Source organism: Eptesicus fuscus, chromosome 12 (genome assembly GCF_027574615.1).
Source record: "Eptesicus fuscus isolate TK198812 chromosome 12, DD_ASM_mEF_20220401, whole genome shotgun sequence".
Lineage (NCBI taxonomy): Eukaryota > Metazoa > Chordata > Mammalia > Chiroptera > Vespertilionidae > Eptesicus > Eptesicus fuscus.
In genome coordinates this window covers 58,916,565-58,933,826 of record NC_072484.1, presented here as the reverse complement: position 1 = coordinate 58,933,826, position 17,262 = coordinate 58,916,565, and the positions used below count along the sequence as shown (strand labels likewise).

At 42.0% G+C, this 17,262-nt stretch overlaps 1 protein-coding gene across 1 annotated transcript; it reads left to right on the top strand.

Annotated features, from left to right (window-relative positions):
* The first annotated feature begins 881 nt into the window (after window positions 1-881).
* Window positions 882-3,444, top strand: TMEM200C (transmembrane protein 200C). The gene has a single exon (XM_054724165.1). It carries the CDS (start codon window positions 882-884, stop codon window positions 2,718-2,720), a length of 1,839 nt encoding a protein of 612 aa, XP_054580140.1. The 3' UTR covers window positions 2,721-3,444.
* The last annotated feature ends 13,818 nt before the right edge of the window (window positions 3,445-17,262 follow it).

The following is a 17,262-nucleotide window of genomic DNA, read 5'->3' as shown; positions in this document are numbered from 1 at the left end:
CCCTCCAAGAAGCTGTCCAGATGTTGCAGAAAAGAGATGATGAAAAGGCTCCGAAAGGGATCTGCTCGCCTTTAGCTGTGGGAACAGTCCTGGGTGGAAGACGTCTTTGTGCAGATATTTGTCAGAGCATTGGCCCCTCTCTCTGGTGTTCTGCCAGCAATGGGCTCTCTATTAATCACCTGAGGTGAATAAGCTGCCAGCATATGTATGACCGTTAATTTCCACCCAGTGCAATGAGTTCCCTTTGTATAACATAGTAACTTGGGGGACTGTTTTAGTGACTGTTGACTGAACCTTGACAAATTACCGGCTTAGGTGGAGAGTTGACATTCCTGTGGCAAATCCCTTGGGAATCTTCTGATTCCAGTGGGACGGAGGGAATGGCTTTTGCCTGGAAAGTCCTCAACTGCTACTTTGAGTCCCCACATTTGGTGTCTCCTAATGGTCAGAGCTCTGTGGGCTGCCAGGCAGGAGAGTTTGAAATGAAGAAGCTGGAATGTTAGCCATAGAGTGTGTGTGAATGGAGGCATGGGGGGGGGGGGGGGAGGCGGGGGGGCGGAGGAGAAGGCTTCTCACAAGTGTTTGATCGCCTTCTATCAATTTTTGCAACAATGCTGCGTGTCCCTAGTCCACCTACCCCACCCCTGGTCTCTCTAGGCCGCACTCCCCTTAGTGTGCCTGGGGAGGAGGCACACCTGTGGAGGGCTGGGGGAGCGGGACAGTTGCAGCGCGGGGCATGTTGCTGCAGCCAAGCCTACAGCCTGACTGTTTTCCTCTGCTTTGCAGCAGGAGGAGGCGGCGGAGCAGCTAGTGGGCAGCTGGCGCCCCCCCTGCACCAGCCTGCGCCCTAGGGGCTAGCCCCGCACGCCCCCCAGCGCGCCATGATCGCCACCGGCGGCCTGCTGAGGATTTCCGCCAGGAAGCAGGACCCCCTCCGCCCGCCCAGCCAGGTGCCCAAGCGCAAGCGGAAAGTGCAGAAGAGGCGCAAGAACGACGTGGTGGTGGTGAAGGGCAAGCTGAAGCTGTGCTCCCTCTCGGGGCTCATCGCCCTCTGCGGGATCCTGGTGCTGCTGGTGGGCATCGCCATGGCCGTGGTGGGTTACTGGCCCAAGGCCAGCGGGGCCAGTCGGGAGGGGGGCAAGCAGCTGCCGCCCGCCAGCAGCGGCCACCGCGTCCCCACCACGGCCAATAGCAGCAGCGGCGGCGGCGGCAGAAGCCGGTCCCAGGGCCCCCGGGGGCCGGTGAGGGGCGTCAACGCCAGTTCCGCGGGCGCGCCCGGGAGCCCGCCTCCCCTGCGTGCCGCCGCCCCTTCTCCGCCCTCCTCCACGTCGGTGGGGTTCTTTTTCCGCATCTTCTCCGGCTACCTGAACTCGGACAAGCTCAAGGTCTTCGGGCCCCTCATCATGGGCATCGGCATCTTCCTCTTCATCTGCGCCAACGCGGTGCTGCACGAGAACCGCGACAAGAAGACCAAAATCATCAACCTGCGGGACCTCTACTCCACGGTCATCGACGTGCACAGCCTGCGCGCCAAAGACCTGGCCGCCGCCGCCGCCTCGGCGCCCCCCGGGGCCGCCCCCCTCAATGGTTTCCTCAGCTACGTGCAGGCGCGGGGCCTGGAGCGGAAGCCCGGGAGCTGCGGCGGCGCCGGGGACGCCTTCGGGGCGGCGGCGATGCTGGCCAGGGGCTCGTGGCCGCACCCCGCAGCGCTCAGCGGGGGCCGCCGGGCCGGGGACCCCGCGTCCCCGCCAGACCCGGCCTCGGCCTCCCGCTGCCCGCGGGAGCCCCCGAGCCTGGCGGAGGCGGTGTACAGCATCTACCGCGAGCGCTCGGGTGTGGCTGGCCGTCGCCGGGCCGCCGCCGCCGCCGTGGCCGCCGCCGCCACCGCCACCGCGGCCGCCAGCAGCAGCAGCACCCCCGGCCCCTGCAGCCCACGCGGGAGCTGGGGGCGCCAGAGCACGGCCAGCTCCCTGCTGGACTCCTCGCTGAGCGCCTTCGCGCTGCTGCCCTTGCAAGGGGACCGCGACGGGGACGGGGACGGGGACGCCGAGGGCGCGAGCTGCAGCTGGCAGAGAGCCCCTGGGGAGCGCGGCTCCGGGGAGATCCCGCGGGGTGAACTTGACCTGAGCTTGACCGACCTCCGCGGCGACCCGGGTGGCGCGCGCTGGGCGCCCAGGCAGCGGCAGGAGCCCGGGGCGCAGGGCGGTCAGCTGCCCAGGACCGGCAGGCACGCGGCCCCGCGGCGCTGCAGCACGAGCGGGCTCCCGGACCGCGGGGCGCCTCTGTCCCCGGAGCCCCCGCCCTCCCCGCGCGGCGTGGACCTGGACTCCCACCTTCTGGCCAAAGCTGCCGCCCCTTCGCCCCCCTCGGAACTGGAGGACTCGCCCCCCGCCAGGCTGGGCTCGCCCAGCTCCCAGTCGGAGGACCTCTCCTGCAGCCATCAAGGCTACACTCCCCTGCGGGAGGCCGGCACCTCCTTGGAGTCCTTTGTGGACGCTGGAGCCAGTAAAAGTCCAGACTGTGAGGCCACCGCCGCCCCGGGCGCGGAGGAGCAGAGCCCTCCAGAGACCGTCCCGGATGACGCCAGCCCAGGGCCGCCCAGGGACCAGCCACCCCTGGCAGCGCAGAGGCAGTTTACCAACCAGGAGAAACTCTTCATGGTTTCCCGGTCTCACTCCGCGGGGGTAGAGGTGGGAGGACTGGAAAGTACTGGCGATTAGGGAAAGAGGGAGCCGGGGAAGGAGTGAGAAGATAGGCTCACCCCCTTTCCTTGTGGACCTATCGGAGGAAATCTCCCAAAGAGCTGCAGAATGTCATCCTTGAATGGTGTTCACAAGATTCCCTAGATAACTCCAAGCAATTTTTTTTTAAAAAAAGCAAACTAGTCTTCTATGGCCGATGGTGATTGTATGTTCCATGAAAACCAAATGTATTAAAAGGTCAGCAATCTAGTTCATTAGATAAAATGCTCTTAATTTTCTTAGGATCAAAATAATATATTTTTTACAGTAACTGTGCACTTTAACTTCTTTTTTGAACCCCTGATTCCCCTAACCCTGTATTCTGCTGCTGGCGTTGTCCATAGCTGCTTGTGAATGACAAGCTTTTTTTCTCCTGCGCTTTTGCGGATCATAGGAGGGTTTGATTCAGTTCTCTGGGAACGGACATGACTAGATGAAGTCAAAGCCAAAAGCATGAGTATGTCAGGAAAGAGCACTTTCCTTACCCCACCCCACTCTGCTCACCCAACTGCCCAAAGGCCTCTCTATTTTTTAAAAGGATATTTACATTTTGCTACTAGGGTTGCTAATGGAGAGGGAGGGGGCCAGCATCTAGTTGGACTGTTACATTCCTAAATTCGCTATATCAAGTAGTACACGATACTTTATTGAGTACCATCACACCTGTATTGAAAATAGCATTACTATTAAAAAATCTTTTTTAATAAAGAAGTTTCCAAACAAACAATTAAATACAATATCGCCTCATTTTGCCTTGGAACTAATGCTTCTAACACAAACATTTAACAATTTGACTAATAAATCTAAAATATTTTGCTAAGATACAGCTACTATGATTGTAGTTATCATCCCCAAAGTGCTTAGTGCCATCATTGCTCAAATAATTTCCAGTATATTTTTAATTTTTAAATAGAGATAGTATTAACCATTTAGGAGTTTCTCTTTCAAATAGAGTTAAGCATTAAATAAATAGTAATTATTAATATTGCTTCTAGTTTACCTCAAAGTATTAATTTACAGGCTTAATATCCTGTTTCATCCTCTTGGAGTTGACTATTTTTAAGTTCATAATCTTCTTGTTGTTGTTAATCCTCACCCGAGGATATTTTTCCATTGATTTTTAGAGAATGGAAGGGAAGGAAGGAAGGGGTGAGAGAGAGAGAGAGAGAGAGAGAGAGACCAATGTGAGAGATATATCAATTGGTTGCCTCCCATACACACTCTGACCAAGGCAGGGATCCAACCAAAACCCAGGTATGTGCCCTTGACTGGGAATTGAACCTGAGACCCATCTGTTCAAGGGTTGATGCTCTAAACATTGAGTACACCAGCCAGGGCCAAGTTCATATTCTTGAATCCATGGTCTACATAGACTAAAAGATAAAGTTTTAATAATGTGGTAGGTTTTTATACTTGATTTTATTAAAAGCCAGTGAGTTAATTTTTAAGAATATGAGCTATTTATTATTGGGAATGGTGTCATTGTTTTTCAGCCCCTTGGATACAAGTTCTGCGGTTGCACACAGCCAAAGCTCTCATTGCAAGAGACTAAAATACTGATTTTAAAGGAAAATTCAGTCAAAGATGTGGTCATGTTGGTCCCCATGGGTGAAGCAGTGAGTCCAGTGCAAAGAATGGAGATGTAAGAGTGAGACTGGCCTCCAGCTTTCGGCATTGGCTAGCTGCATCGCTTTGAAAGTCACAGTGCTGAGTCTCAGTCATCCTACATAATAAATCCTACACAATAAAAGGGTAATATGTAAATTACCATCACTCCGCTACGCCCATGATTGGGCCAGCGGGAGGCACAGGCGGCGGGACTTGGGGTGGCCGGGGTGGCTGATTGGGCCGGCAGGACGCTGAGCGATGCGAGCTCAGCGTCTGGGCCATGGCTGTGCTGCGGCACAGAAGGGTCCTCTGGGGCAGCGAGCCCACGTCCTGCTGCGGACCATCAAAAGCGGGGAGCGAAAGTGGGGGAGCTGGCTATCTGCTCTGGCACCAGGCCTTTCAGAAGCCTCCGCCGCGCCGGAGGCTTTCGAAAGGCCTGGTGCACCAGCGGACAGACAGCCAGCTCCCCCGCTATCAAAAGCGGGGAGCTGTGTGTCTGCTCCAGCACCAGCGGACCCCCTGCCATCAAAAGCGGGGAGCAGGCTGCTAGCAGTGTCCACGGAGCATGCTAGGCTTTGCGGGGCAGTGGATATGGCCTGGATGGCAGGTTAGGCCTAGGGGACCCTACATGTGCATGATTTAATCATGTACTGGGCCTCTAGTTTATAAAATGGAAGAAACTGGACATACCTCATAGAGCTATGAGGTGGGGGACAAAGAGTTGTAAGTACAGAGCTGAGCAGAATACTTGGCTCAGAGTATGTACTTAGTAAGTGGTGGTTATTGTCATTACTATTATAATATGTTGTCTGAACGCATGCAGTAGAAGAGTGGGACATCCCTCAAGTTGAGCTCAAGAAAGTGTCTGCTAAAATCTAGACTATCCTCTTATTCTCCATAACCTTAGTCAAATCATTTAACCCCTCTGGGTCTCTGGTGGATGATGTAATCTCTATGAATGCCTTCGACTCTGAAAGCTTTACCTAAATTCAGGGTGATTGTTTTGTCCAGGATATAATCATATCATATTTGTACACACAACTTTGCAGTGAATATACTTAATAAACTATTATTTATTATAATATTCTGTAATCAATTTTAAAGGACCTAGTTTATTCCCAGATTGAATCTGCATTAAGCTAATAGCTCACTTTAAAACTGTGGATTAATTTATTTGGCACTTCTATATAGCAAAAGTGAGTTTCCACTAGTAAAAGTGACAAGCAAGTGTAATCAGACCTCCAGGTAGTGTTAAATTTCAAGTCTCACATGTTTTCTCACACATACAAAAAATTCAAATTTCCTTAGGCTTTCTTTTCTATTACCTTGCATACTGGGTAACTTCTATATTATATGATGAGCTGTTTAAATTGCTGGGTAATTAATATACTGTACTGGTGAGCTGTTTAAAAGGAAAAAAACAAATTCTAGTACTGTAAAATATAGTCTCCAGTCCTCAGAAAATATACCATAAGACATTTAGCAAATAATAAAACCACTACCTCTTTAACTAAAGAGGGGGAGACAGATTAAATCTATCCCTTACAAACTTTAGAAAATCCAGTCCAACTGACTAGACTTAATGATACTTATTGCCTAGTTAATTTAATCAGGTTAAATAAAAACGTCTAGTTCATATTGATCTTGTGTACACAGGCCCTCTGAAATTAAGTAACTTCACCAAACTAATATACGGTAGTTCAGTATCAAGTCACATCTATCTTAACCATTGAGCAATTTAAGTGGATTTTTTTTTGCTCCTGAAGATAAAAAGATTGAGCCCAATTTTCCAAATCTTGGAAGACTGGGTTTTCATCAGACCTCCAAAGGATCCTCTACAACTATGACAATAGGTGGGATTCACAACTTTCCCCGTCTTAGGAAAAAAAGGTCTGCAATAATAATACTAAATTTTTACTCACTACATCCCATGGGCCAAGCTCTGTTGCACATTCTTTACACATATTATTTCCATTCCTTCTCCCAGCAATTCTATTGGGGTAGGATTACTATTATCCCCATTGTGCAGAGAAAGATGCTCAGGTCAGAACAATGGAGTACTTGCCCAGGTTACACAGCTGGTGAGTGGTGGAGCCAGGAATTATAGTGTGGAGGATTATCTGGATCTATTGGCAGATGCAGAGCTGAAATTGGCACTTCTGGAGGTCAACAAAATATGGTCTACATTTTTAGCTTACTGCTAGATCCTTTTCCTGAAACCATTCTTGAAGATATGCAAAAAGTGTTAGAACGTACAGCGAGTTTAAACGCTGTGATAAGTCTTCAGACTGGCATAAACAAGACTTTTTTCCATGCGACTTTGCAGGGTTTGTTGTACCAAATCGATAGGAAATATAGGAAGGGATTTTAGAGATCATAGAATCTTCCCACTGCCAAGCATTACTTGTAAATGAGGTGGCTAAAAATTAGAAAGATGGAGTAATTTGTTTAAAAGCAAAAAGCAATGGCAGGACTATAATCTTAAAATAATTCCAACTTGGCAGATACATTACCCCCCACCCCCCACCACCACCACCAGTACCAAAACATTTTCTATCATACTAGCTGGGTGACCATGGGCAAGTTACTCAACCTCTCAATGTCTTCATTTGCTTTCCCATACAATGGGAATAATAATGGTACCTACCTCACAGCACTGGAGCAAAGATTAAATTAATTAATACCTGTGTAGTAATCTTACAACAGGCTAGGCACATAGAGAGTGTTATAAAAATTTTTTATAATTTTATTGAAAATAGAATCAATTGCTAAACCAAATCATTACATATGGCCTTCCTTTTTATTAACAGAATAATGTTAGGTTTAAAAATCTAAAGTGTAAGGCAACATAGTATAATGGCTCAAAGTGTAACTCAGATACCACTGTACATGCATTTCCACATTCGTTAAATGGATATTAGTAATAGCATCGGGCTCATGGAATCAGTGATTTAAATGAAAACTAAGTAAACTAATATACTCAACTTAGAACAACTCCTGGCACAAATAAGCCTTCAGTAAATGATAAGTACTATTACTAAGGCAAAATACAGAAAAGTAATTAGTAGGCTAAATTTACTACTCAGTTGTTAGTAAAGACCAAGGAACTAATGAGAGCTAGATGTACGCTCCTCATGGCCCCACAATCAAAATATAAAACAACAAATGATTACCTGAGCTGGCCTAGTTGGCTGTATTTAGCCATGATTATTCCATTTCCACTGATACAGGCTGGTCACATCGGAAAGGCCAGGCTAAGCCCTGGGTCTCAGCCCCGTTCTGTCAGAGGAGCCGGCAGGGAGAAAGGCTTTGTTAGGACCTGAAGTGAGGAGCAAGTATGTGTAAATTTATTTAAATTATCTAAACCAAACTTTTTCTACTCATGTTCTCTTTAGTCATTCTGGTTTCTTTTTAAAAATGCAGTTTTGAAAAAATTTTTGAGTTAGAAAACTTAGAAAAAACCCTCCACCAACATAGAATCAGGACAAACTAAATATATGCATTTGTATTTTGATCAGAAAAGTATTTTTGTCAAGATATAAAAATAATTTTACAGTCAAATAAAGAATAGAATTTATATTTGTGGAGTTTGTATTCTATAAACCCAGACTATTCATTTGTTTATTTTTTAAATTTTTTTTTTTATTTTTTTGGCTAAAAATCATTGAATGAATATGTAGACTGTTTTTGAATGACTAACTCTGGAGAGCATTCTAAGTATTCTTCAAAATGAATGACTTTAAATGGCTAGGGAAGTTATCTGTTTTTTGTACTAAAGTCACCACAAGTTGGGGAGTCCATTTGCACCAACAGCTTTAGTCAACAACTTCCTGCCACTTTCCAAACACCCCATGAGCAACTTACTTTGTGGGTGCCATCTATTTCTCTCTAATGCCAGAAAAGCACTGGGCTAGTAGTGTTAGTTCCTATGGGCATGAACCACAGTAGGAGTATAAATGGCTACCATCCTGGGATTTCAGCCTTCACCCCGAGATAAAACACTTCAGGGTTTCTACCATCTGCAACTATATTTATTCAACTTTAAAATGGCTCCCAATCCTTACTCCATCAACAGTGCTTGCCTATGGTATGGCCCTGCCTGACAAACAGGATGTTTGGCTGATCGATTACTAAGTTTTTTTCTGGTCATGGTGTATGGTTATCAGACTCAAAAAGCTTACACAGATTCACCAGGAGTATCACAAAGTATGTGTCTGTCTCAGTAACCTGTACTGCTTTAGCTGTTTTTCTGAGCCCACACTGTCACCGGTCCCACTGAAGGCAAGAAGGTTGACTGCCAATCACAAGGGAGAAACAGAGGCCACAGACCCACAGGTGGAAGAAACAGAAAATCCCTCAAAAAGAGATAAAAGGTAGTTAGGCTGGAGTTCTTAGGAAAGCTTTAGTTTCACAGTCAGCATGAGGTTACTCCTGTTTGCAGTATGTAGACAAGTGTCATACAATGAAACATTATAGTAACTTTTATTCCTTAGAAAATATCCTTTCAGCAAGTGTATTGTTGGACATTAATTTGCAACTTTTTCAACACTGAAAAAATTTAGCCTAATAGTATATTATTGACACAAATCCACTTGATACTAGGAATTGCTTAACCATCCAATAATGTTTAAATCATATAAAAGAACCTTATGGGAAAATTTGTAAAGAATTGCTTTTAGATTGAGAAACTCAAGTATGTTTAAACTATGGCTATACTTTGAAAGGAAGAAAATACACAAGTGATTAGTCATAAATGTTGTATTAGGTCATTTGAAGGAGAACAGGCCAAAAAAACTACTCTGTCTCAGTGTAGGACTTTGGCCATTGCTTTTTGTTGTTGTTGTTTTGAATAATTGCCTTATTACTCCATTTATTTATAGACAGAACTTAAAAGAAAATAATTTCACCTATATGAGTAAACATTTTTGATGAAGCTGCTGCCCTTTTGGTAAAATAGATCATTTATTTGTGGATCAGTTCAAGATATATTTTAACTGCCTATTGTGAGCCAGGTAGGCACTGTGCTAAGTGGGAGGGATTAAACCATGAACAAGACACAATTCCAGACTGCAGGATCTTGCAGTAGTATTGTTGTTGCACAATAATTTCAACAGTGTAAGAATTATGAAAGAGTTATGATACGGTCCCTGCAGCTGAAGCTTGAAAACTGAAGAAAATGTCAGGTAGGTCCAAAAAAGTGGGAAAGGTGTGTCAGACAGAAAAACCAGCATCAGCAACTGCAAGGAGGCAAAACACAATTTAATAAGCTAGATCGTCATAAGACAACTTATATTTGTCTTTTCTCTAACATCCCCACAATTGCAGATAAAGTGAAGGGTTTATTTTGAAAAATTTAAAAAACAAAACAAAAATAGTTGTCATCTATTTGTCTATCAGTAGGTAGATATCTTCCTTTATTAGTAATAGATGCATATTTGGAATTAAGATTTAAATGATTTGGGCATTAAAATACTCAAAATATATATCCTCTACCATTAGATATTTAATAACACCCCTTTTATAACTCACCTCAACTAACAAAACGTCTTAATTGAGTAGTATCAGTACACTTCTAAGTAATAATCTAGCTTTATGAGCAAGAATGATTTTTTTGCTGAATTATATATTGCTTTAAAATAAGCATTTCATCTCTATATGTGGTATGAAGGGATAAAACTAAGTAAGAAATCTGTCACTCAACAATACTGTGCCAGCATGTTGGATAATGTGATGATTCTCGTGCTGTGAGGATTGGCAACAGCATAAAATTGAGGGCTATTTTATCAGGATGCAGGGCATTTTTACAAAATATAGAATATATTTCTACATCAATTTGTAACATCATTGATATCTGAGCAAAAATAATGTATCTTTGTTAATAAAGCATCCCATTCCTATTTTTTCTCACATCCATGTTCATAGCAAAAGGGTTACTTAGTTGCAAATATATGAGAAATGTACCAGTATTCTTCAAGGACTGACTATGCTTTTTAATTTTTAAATAGCCAGTCATTCAGGGATATTCAATGAAACCAGATTCAGCTAGAATACTTGTTTGGCATTGTGTAAATGCAGGCTCACTTCTTTTACATACAAAGATGCAAAGTAAGAGATAGCCTGCCCCCCAAGATCTACTCTTCAATACAAATATTCTATTAAAGTACAAAAATAGTAACATTCTGTTTCCTTGAATCCCTCACATTTTTATTTCCTCAAAATTGTTTTAATTCATATACACAGTCAAGGCAAAAATATAAAATGTGTTTATTCTTTTTTTAATCCATGAATGTGAGAGTTTTGCAAAAGCACTTTTCTTTCAGATAAAGTTCAACATATTATCAATTACAGTTTTATTACCACAGCCACTAAATAAATCTTCCTATAGAGATGTATTTATTGGTAAGCAGCTTAAAATTTGGAAATACTGGTAGATAAAGTGCTATGGGTAATATGACATGGTAAATGGTGTCAGGAAGCAAGTAGAATCCATGAGAGAGCAAGAAAATTCAAAAGTCTAATTTAGTGACCTAAATGCTAATCCTTCTGCATGTATAATCACACATCCAAATGTGTTTGGAGCACAAAATATTACTTCAGTGTTTGTGCATTTGATTGTATAATTTCTTCCATTTGTGTTCCTAACTTCATTTCAGCCTCGTGCCTGAGAACATTTCTTGAGTTATTAGTCTTGCTCAGGATTACTTTAGAAAAAATGAATATATTGATGATGATGATGATGATGATGATGATGATGATGATGATGATAGGGTTAATGGAGACCAAAAATAATTTGAATACTTTGCTAATAAATAGTAATTGTTTGCCTCAAAATTTTAAATATCTTCTCAAGTAGAGAGTAAATTGAATATCTTCTTGAACATGTTTCAAGAGCCAAACACAATTGAAGTGCATGCTTGCAACTTCCTCAATCCTTAAATCTTTAAATATTAGACACTAAGAACTTGTTTGTATTTTTACAGTATATTCTAAGTTAAGATATGGGAGTGAATGCTTTCCAAGGTTTATTTTGTGATAAAGTGAATGAAAAGGAAATTTAATGATGCTATAACTGCTTTAAAAAATGCCAGCTTTGATTTTGTCAGTGGCAATTAAATATGACACTTACAAATAAACTAAACAGAGCATCTGGCCAGCCCGTAAGTATGAATCATCTTCAATGGAAGTACCAAATTATAGTAAAATAAATAAATAAGTAAAGTGACATGAAAAGAAAAAACTTATTTCAGGCATGATTAGGGCCCTGAGTAAAACTAATCCAAGTTGATATGTGGCAATTTCTAATGCAACATTATTTTAGAAAATTATTTAGCGATTGTATAAATGTGACATGCCTGAGAAATGCTCATTAAACTGGTTTACACAATAGTTGAGACGTATAATTATTTAGCCATGCTCCCACATTGAAGAAAATTGTAAGTTCCAATTCTAATAGGGTGTTTTGAATTATAACCCTCAGAGCTGGTGCTGAATGCAGAACCTTTTCTACCCACTGAAAACTACAGGGTCCCCAGAATTGCCACAGTTCCGCCTCGCTCTTCTCTGATTTCATTCATGCACGTTATGAAGACCAACTTCAACAGCAATAAAGATCTACACTTGAATGCTTCTTTCTCTTTTGTCCAACATCATTTAGCATACTTACTTCACGGAGGAAAGCGGTAAGATATTAGGTTGGGTCTCAAAATGAATAATCCAGCCATTGTGTCTTTAGATTTACAAGCACTCCATGCAATCTTAAAGGCAGAAGAAGGGGAGATTGCTGAGGTGAGCTGAAGGCCCTCTTAAAATCTGGAACATTTTCCCCATAATGTGCTGAAACTGATATGAGTGCCTTGAATTGAGTTCCCTATCTTAAACTGGAATTATAGATTTGGGAATCAGGCTGTTGAAATAAAAATTGGGATTGATGATAGAAGTATTAAGTGGAAGGGTACCTAGGATTTTGAGGTGAAAAGTTACTGACCAAAGATCTCAGAGGTGTGTTTAGTGTGTGTGCACACATGTGCATCAGTGAACCTGCTGAAACATAAAGCAAGATCATCTTTGCAGCTTACTGCTTTAGTTTGAGGTTTGTGAACAAAAACAGCACAGTATTAGGAAAGCATAGCATAGTAAGGAAACTCTTGCGTCAAAGTAGATCATACGCTTATGACAGACTGCAACCTTAAGAAAATCAACAAATACCAAAACTTAGTTTCGGTGTCATAAAATTTTATCATAGTCCAGGCTTAAGAATAAACTTGCTCATATTTATACTGACAAAGCAAATGAAGATTTCCATGGTCAGTTTTTGTATTGTATTTTTGATTTTCATATCAAATAGTTTATATTGCTGTTATGCCTACTATTATCAATATTATGAGCTTAAGTGAAGACCTGAATGTTTCAGAGCCCTATGCCTTGCCAGGTGTGCTTACTGAGACTAGGAAAAAAGGAAAAGCTCTGAAAGTGAAAGGAACCAAAACAAATGTCAACTCTACAGGCACTGGAATTCATTTCAGACCAAATTTGCATAATTAAATTAAAATAAAATAGGAATAATTCATTATGCAACTAAGTTGCTCAGTTTGACAATGCAGACTATTTTTCCCCTCAACTCTAATTTAAAAATTCAGAGATGGTCAGAATAATTTTGAAAGCTTATGTTTGTTCTGATGCCAGTTACGGGTATTTTAAAGGAAATATTTGTTATGGAGAGTGTTATGGAGAGTATTCAAAGGACTCTTCTCAAAGGGCAATACCATCGACATTGGTTCATAGAACTGTCTGCCAAACACTTGAAGTGACCTTGATTTTCTCTAGTCTTCAAAGAACCAGCCTATGAATTTCTTCTTAAATTTCAAGGCAAAATATAGGCCTTGTTCACAAAACAAGCAAACACATAATCATAAGTACTGCAAATTTTACATTATTACACTATATTATACCTGGGAAGTTATTTGAATAGTATCATTTAAACAAAATTTTCGCTTCAATTTTGGTTTTTCATAGACCACCAAAAAGGGTTCAAGCCTGGGTCTAATTAGCATGAATATGGTAGGAATTTTACCACTGTCAAAGGACAAATCAGTTAATGCAGGTTAAAAACAATCAACCATGATTTTTCCTTATTGATCATTGCCGAATCTTCCCTGAGCTGCGCGCCAGGATGCCACAGTTCTAGTAAGCAATTTCAAAATCATTTCAAATAGAAATCAGTATTTAAAATATAGCAACACCCCATTTCCAGGCTGCTTTGTGTAAAATCACTTTCTTTAATGTTCTAAAATATGATTTCCCTACATCTTGCTCCCCCTACTGTTGAATAGATGTATGTACTCCTTAAAGTAAAAATAAATGCCGTGTTTCAAGGTATTATGTGCTTTTCTATAAGAGGGGCCTTCAGGCTGCCCCCTCCCTCTCTCCCAGTCAGCATGTGAGTGAATCTAGATGATAAACCTTACTTTCTATCACCATTATTCCTATCAATAGCATAAGCTCACTCTGTATTGCTTCTGAATTCTTTTATGTAGCTAGGCCTACGTCCTGGAAATGTGAACCAATGTCTATTGCAAGAGTCAATGCCAATTTTCTTGGCCAGAAGTCCCAATGCTGGCCACATGATCTACCACTGTTCCTTCTCTTTGTCCATTTTTTCATCAAACATTTATCATAAACCTTCTAATTTTCAGACTTTGGATTTAAGAATAAAGATATTAAAAGGATGTACTTTTTGACCTTGAAATATATTCTAGTGATGGACACTAATAAGTGAATAAATAATTTTAATGTGTGACAAGTGGAGGCATTTTATGTGTATACCATAGTTGTTAAGAACATGCACTTTCAGGTCTGAGCTAGCCCGAAACATATTCTATAAATGATATTTGTACCTACCTCAAAAGGTTTTTGTGAGGAGTAAGTGGTATAAGGTATGCAAGGCCCTGTGCCTGGCATATAGTAGGTGCTCAATAAATGACCGTTATTATTATTACTAGCCATTAATGGCACTAAAATCATAGCAGTTATCTAGGTTTCCTGGAGAAGGCATTTTTCCTTCAATCACTCACTACTTAAAATTCCTTCATTTGGTTTGACATAGCATTTAAATACGTCAAGATCCAATCAGATCTGGGGATATGGGATATGGGCTTTAGTACAGGAATGGGACCTTGCACTGCTGTAGGTGGAGCTGGGGAAAGTGAAGGTCCAGGAAGGAATCCTGAGTATCAGAGAAGGAGGCACCAATCCGAGAAGCCAAGCATGTCCAGCCACGAAGGTGGGACTACAGATTGCAGACTCCGGCTTCTGTGCACCACCACCTTGGTGGGTCTACCACCAGGCTCTGGAGGTGGGCCTGGGACGCCGCTTTTCCAAACGGTCATCAGTCAGGAAGGAGAGCTGGACGTGGGGTGGAGGAGAGCAAAGGCAAGCTGTGCCCCCTGGCACTGCTGCATCGAACCCACCAGGAGTAATCACTGCTGCTTTGCTTTCTCCTCCTTCCAATTGGGCTTTTGGCCAATTTTAACTCAGAGCCATACAGGGCACCGCATTCTGAGAAAAATAGATCCAACCTAACTAAATTGACACAGCTAAAAAAAACACCAGAGTCCATCTGCTGTCAACTTGGCATCTATAACTTTTAACCATATTTAACTTCCAGATAAAGACATAAGAAAATCATGCCTCTACCTAACACGATCCAAGTATCTCTCACGTAATGGAAAACACACTAATCCCCTCTCTCCAAAAGACAATATAGATTCAGTGTATTCACTTTTTAACGACGGTCATTCCTCTTATAGTTAAGTCACATTCAACCTTCTGCCATCCTGTAGCTTAAACATCGAGGTATAAGAAGTCAAGATATTAACATATCTTAATTTAGATTAAAGATTTGGAGTGGAGAACAAAGAAAGAAAAAGTTTTCATATTTCATATTCCCTTCACCTTCAGCCAATGTCTGGTTGTGATTTCCCTCCTGGTAGTGACCCAGACCTTCATTTCTGAAAAGTCTCTGCCAGGAGCCTTCCTGACTGTCACGTGGCTGTGATTTTTCATTATAGAACATGGGACAACAGGCACCATCAGGATCTCCTGTATTCCAGACCATCTCTTTCCCCCATTGTGTAGTAGCAAACTTATTTCCTTTGACAGTCAGAATTAATCACATCCGTGAGCACAGTAACTCGCCTTTGTCTGTAGGTTCACTGGCACACATAGCCTTAGGAGACCACAAGGCAATCTCCACTTTCAGCTTGATGGAACGCTGTGTCCCTTGGTGGAAACATTCCTTCCCAGGGAGAATAAGATCTTTACATCAGCAGAGCCCAAAGTTGCAGCCTCTTGGAAATGAAAATTTCACTAGTAAGTCATCAGGGATAATAGTGAGAGAACTACTCCTCTTCCCATCCCTTGATTATTGGACACGTGAATCATGGCTATGGGAGAAACATTGACATGTGTTGTTTGCTGACTCTGAATATATCACATTCTAGAGAATATTGCTCTAGCTCTGCAAAGTGTTGCAGTGCTGTGTGGCCTTCAAAAGACCATTTCACTGTTTTATCAGGCCAGCTATTTAGACAATTAAAACTGGGGTATTTGCAGTGCATGAGCCCATTGCTACATTACATTTACTGTAAACTTAGTTATACTAAGTATTGTCAGACTCAAAACTATGGACTATCATAATGATAATAAAGGCATTCTGAAAGCCCACAGATGGTGGTTTTGGCAGAAGCAGTTCCAACAGGGAAGGCAATTCCATATCCCAGGTAAGTGTCTATTCCAATGAGAATAAAACATGGTGAAGTGGTCTAATTTAATCAACCTCCCACCCATTTGGGGGGCTCTTTGTTGTCTCCGCTGTCATAATTACTTTGTTCATAAGCCCACTGGATGACAATAGGGGTGGCAGGGGAAAGGGTATGACTAACATTTACAAAATGAGTGATCTTGTCTACCTGCTTATTAAATTCTTCCTCTTTTGAGACTGTTCTTTGGTGAACATGAATATGGGACACAAATATCTTTACCTTCTGTACTCATTCAAATAGTGCTATCCATATACCACTTTCCCTGTACCTTCCTGTATACCAGCCACCTGTCACCAGATCTCTAACCGTATTCTAAGTCCTGACACTTATGCTCTGAATAAATGCGGAGACATACTTCTGAGCATTCCTCCTCCCAGGCAAAATAAACAGCCTCATGTACTCTGCCCTCAAGAGGCTTTCCTTTCCACAGCAGTCTTCCAGGACACCCTGGAGTGGGGCTATACTAGTATTGCTGCCTTTCAGCAAAATTTTGTAGTTTTCATTTTATGAGTTTTCATCTCTTTTGTTAATTCCTAAGTACTTGATTCTATTTTTATGCTATTATAAATGGAATTGTTTCTGTCATTTTCTTTCCAGGTTGTTTGATTTTGGGGTACAGAAAGAAAATGTAACTGATATTTGTGTATTTTACTTCTTTGCTAATTTCATTTATTTGATCATCTTTATGGAGGTTTTAGGGTTTTCTACAAGTAAGATCATATTATCTGCAATTTGAATTTTATTTTGTTTTCTTGCCTAATTGCTCTGGCTAAAACTTCCAATACTACATTAACTGGAAGTGGTAAAAGCTGGCATCCTTGCCTTGTTTCTGATCTGAGGGAAAACACTTTGCAGTCTTTCACAATTGAGTATGAGGTTCACTATGGGTTTTTCATATATGGCTTTCATTATGTTGAGCTATTTTCTTTCTATTCATAGTTTGTTCAGTGTTTTTATCATAAAAGGATGTTGAATTTTGTAAATTCATTGTCTGCATAAATTTAGAAAATCATATTGTTTTCTCCTTATATAAATTCCTGTATAAATCCCATTAGTCACGGTTTATAATTATTTTTATATGCTGTTGAGTTAGG

What these genes read in the sequence shown, in the direction of transcription:
- TMEM200C (XM_054724165.1), top strand. Translation starts at nt 882, where the DNA reads ATGATCGCCACCGGCGGCCTGCTGAGGATTTCCGCCAGGAAGCAGGAC.